Source organism: Mesitornis unicolor, unplaced genomic scaffold, assembly GCF_000695765.1.
Source record: "Mesitornis unicolor isolate BGI_N332 unplaced genomic scaffold, ASM69576v1 scaffold30031, whole genome shotgun sequence".
Lineage (NCBI taxonomy): Eukaryota > Metazoa > Chordata > Aves > Mesitornithiformes > Mesitornithidae > Mesitornis > Mesitornis unicolor.
In genome coordinates, this window is record NW_010166230.1 from 1 (window position 1) to 3,177 (window position 3,177).

At 60.6% G+C, this 3,177-nt stretch overlaps 1 protein-coding gene across 1 annotated transcript in view; it reads left to right on the forward strand.

Annotated features, from left to right (window-relative positions):
* Nucleotides 1–15: 15 nt before the first annotated feature.
* Nucleotides 16–3,177, forward strand: part of ARHGEF2 (Rho/Rac guanine nucleotide exchange factor (GEF) 2) — a gene marked incomplete at both ends in the record, with an annotated part of 3,899 nt that continues 737 nt past the window's right edge. Inside the window, 5 exons of the mRNA XM_010194900.1 lie at nt 16–163; nt 1,127–1,377; nt 1,467–1,592; nt 2,380–2,497; nt 2,592–2,849. Coding sequence (XP_010193202.1) covers nt 16–163; nt 1,127–1,377; nt 1,467–1,592; nt 2,380–2,497; nt 2,592–2,849 — 901 coding nt within the window. The remainder of the gene's footprint in view (nt 164–1,126; nt 1,378–1,466; nt 1,593–2,379; nt 2,498–2,591; nt 2,850–3,177) is intronic.

The following is a 3,177-nucleotide window of genomic DNA, read 5'->3' on the forward strand; positions in this document are numbered from 1 at the left end:
CCACCGTCCCACGCAGGCCCCGACGTGATCCTCAACCAACTGCTGAGCGACTTTGAGACGGACGGGAAGGACTTTGAGGCGGACTCGTGGAGCCTGGCCGTGGACAACAGCTACCTGCAGCAGCACAAGATGGACGTCATGAAGCGCCAGGACGTCATCTATGGTGAGGGGACGGCGGGATGGGGCAGGGGGACACGGGGACATGGGGTACAGGGGTTACAGGGGGTGGAGGGATGGGTTAGGGGGTGCAGAGATGGGTCAGAGATGGAGGAAGAGGGATGGAGAGATGGGGGATGTGGGGAAAGGGTAGGGACATATGCAGGGATGGGGACACAGGGACTGGGCAGAGAACATGGAGACAGGTCAGAGGTGCAGGGATGGGGACATGGGGATGGGTCAGAGATGGAGGAATGGGGATGAAGAGAGGGAGATACAGGGACAGGGAAGGGGACACTGGGATGGGTCAGAGCTGCAGGGATGGGGACACAGGGACAAGGTAGAGGACACTGGGATGGGTCAGAGATGCAGGGGTGGGGACACAGGGACTGGGAAGGGGACATAGAAACAAGTCAGAGCTGCAGGAACTGAGACATAGGGACAGGTGAGAGATGCAGGGACAGGGATGAAGAGATGGGGACACAGGGGCAGGGTAGGAGTCAGGTCAGAGCTGTAGAGATGGGGACACAGGATAGCGATGGGGACATAGGGATGGGTCAGAGATGCAAGGATGAAGACATAGGGACAGGTCAGAGACACAGGGACAGGGTAGGGGACGTAAGGATGGGTCAGAGATGCAGGGATGGGGACATAGGGACAGTGTAGAGGACATAGGGGTGTGACAGGGATGAAGAGATGGGGACATAGGGGCAGGGTAGGGGACATAGGGATGGGTCAGAGACTCAAGAATAGGGACACAGTAGGGGACATAGGGATGGGTCAGAGATGCAGGGACAGGGATGAAGACATGAGAACACAGGGGCAGGGTCGGGGATAGGGGGACAGGTCAGAGCTGCAGAGATGGGGACACAGGGGCAGGGTAGGGGACAGGGGGATGGCAATGAAGAGCTGGGGACACCTGATGACGGTGGGGACGGGGCTGTCCCCTCACCCGTCCCACCCGTGGCAGAGCTGATCCAGACGGAGATCCACCACGTGCGCACGCTGAAGATCATGGCCAGCCTGTTCCGCACGGCCATGCTGGAGGACCTGCAGGTGGACCCGGCCGTGGTGCAGAGGATCTTCCCGTGCGTGGACGAGCTGAGCCAGCTCCACGAGCGCTTCCTGGCGCAGCTCCTGGAGCGCCGCAGGGACTCCCTGGCCCACGACAGCAACAAGAACTTCGTCATCAATCGCCTGGGGGACATCCTCGTCAACCAGGTGGGGGCGCCGCGGGGTCCCCAGGCCCACCGGGTGCTGGCGGGAGACATACGGGCTCGCTGATGTCCCCTCGTCTCTGCCCGTCTCAGTTTTCGGGTGCCAGCGCGGAGCTGCTGAAGAAAGCCTACTCTGAGTTCTGCAGCAAGCACACCAAAGCTGTCAAGGAGTACAAGGACCTGCTGGCCCGTGACAAGCGCTTCCAGCAGTTCATCCGGGTGAGCACCCATGCCCGCGCCACGCTGGGGGGACCCCTGGGTGGCTGTTGGGGTCCAAGCTTTATGCAAAACCCATTTGCCAACTCTGTGCCTCAGTTTCCCCAACTGCCTGTACTGCCTCTTAGCTCCGCATGGGTGTCAGGGGCTGGGCTTCATGGAAGATCCTTCTGCTAACTCTGTGCCTCAGTTTCCCCAACTGCGTGTAGCGCCTCTTAATGGGGTGATGAGCACCCCTGTGTGGGTGTTGGGACCCAAGCTTTGTGGAGAACCCTTCTGCCATCTCAGTGCCTCAGTTTCCCCAACTGCCCGTAATGCCTCTTAGCCCCTGGTTGGGTGTCAGGATCCGGGCTTTGTGGAAAAACCCATCTGCCATCTCTGTGCCTCAGTTTCCCCAGCTGCCTATAATGCCTCTTAATGGGGATGTGAGCACTCCTGATTAGGTGTCAGGATCTGGGCTTTGTAGAAAACCCGTCTGCCAATTCTGTGGCTCAGTTTCCCAACTGCCTGCACTGCCCCTTAACCTGGGTGGGTGTCGGCATCCGGGCTTTGTGGAAGACTCTTCTGCCAGCTCCGTGCCTCAGTTTCCCCAACTGTCTTTTAATGGGGTTGTGACCACCCCTCCCATGTGGGTGTCAGGGTCCAGGCTTTATGGAAAACCCTTCTGCCAGCTCCATGCTTCAGTTTCCCCAACTGCCTGCGCTGCCTCTTGACGGGGTTATGAGCTCAAGGGATGTGGCCGCTGCTAACGGGGTGTCCTGTGCTTGTTCCCCTCCCTCCGGCCACCCAGAGGATGACGCGGTCCCCGCTGCTGCGGCGTCACGGGGTGCCCGAGTGCATTTTGCTGGTGACACAGAGGATCACCAAGTACCCGGTGCTCATCGAGCGCATCCTGAAGAACTCCAAAGGTATCAGGGCTGGGGACAAGCGGCACGGGGAGGGGTTGCCATGCTGGGAAGGGGGGCATTTCCAGCCCTGACCGTGTCCCCCATCCAAACCCAGACAACGAGGGGGACTCTGCGGACCTGTCGCGGGCGCTGAAGCTGGTGAAGGAGCTGATCTCGTCCATCAACGAGGAGGTGCACACGTGCGAGATGAACGCGCGGCTGTGGGACGTCTACCGGCGCGTGGACGGGCGCGCCAAGGTGCAGCTGCCCTGGGAGAGCCGCGCCGGCGTTTTCGGCAAAGATGAGCTCCTGCGGAGGAAGCTGGTGCACAGCGGCTGCATGCTCTGGAAAACGGCGGCCGGGCGCTTCAAAGGTGGGAATTTGGGTGGGTGAGGGGGAATGAGGGGCTGGGGATGGAGTTGCCAGGGGATGGGGATACTGGGGGACCAGAGTGCTATGGGATGGGGATACTGGGGGACCAGGGTCCCAGGAAATGGGGATACTGGAGAATGGGGATGCTGAGGGACCAGGGGATGTGGATACTGGGGGACCAGGGTGCTATGGAATGGGGGTACCAAGGGATGGGGATACTGGGGGTCCAGAGTGCCAGGATATGGGGATACCAGAGAATGGGGATGCTGAGGGACCAGGGGATGTGGATACTGGGGGACCATGGTGCTGTGGGATGGGAATACTGGGGC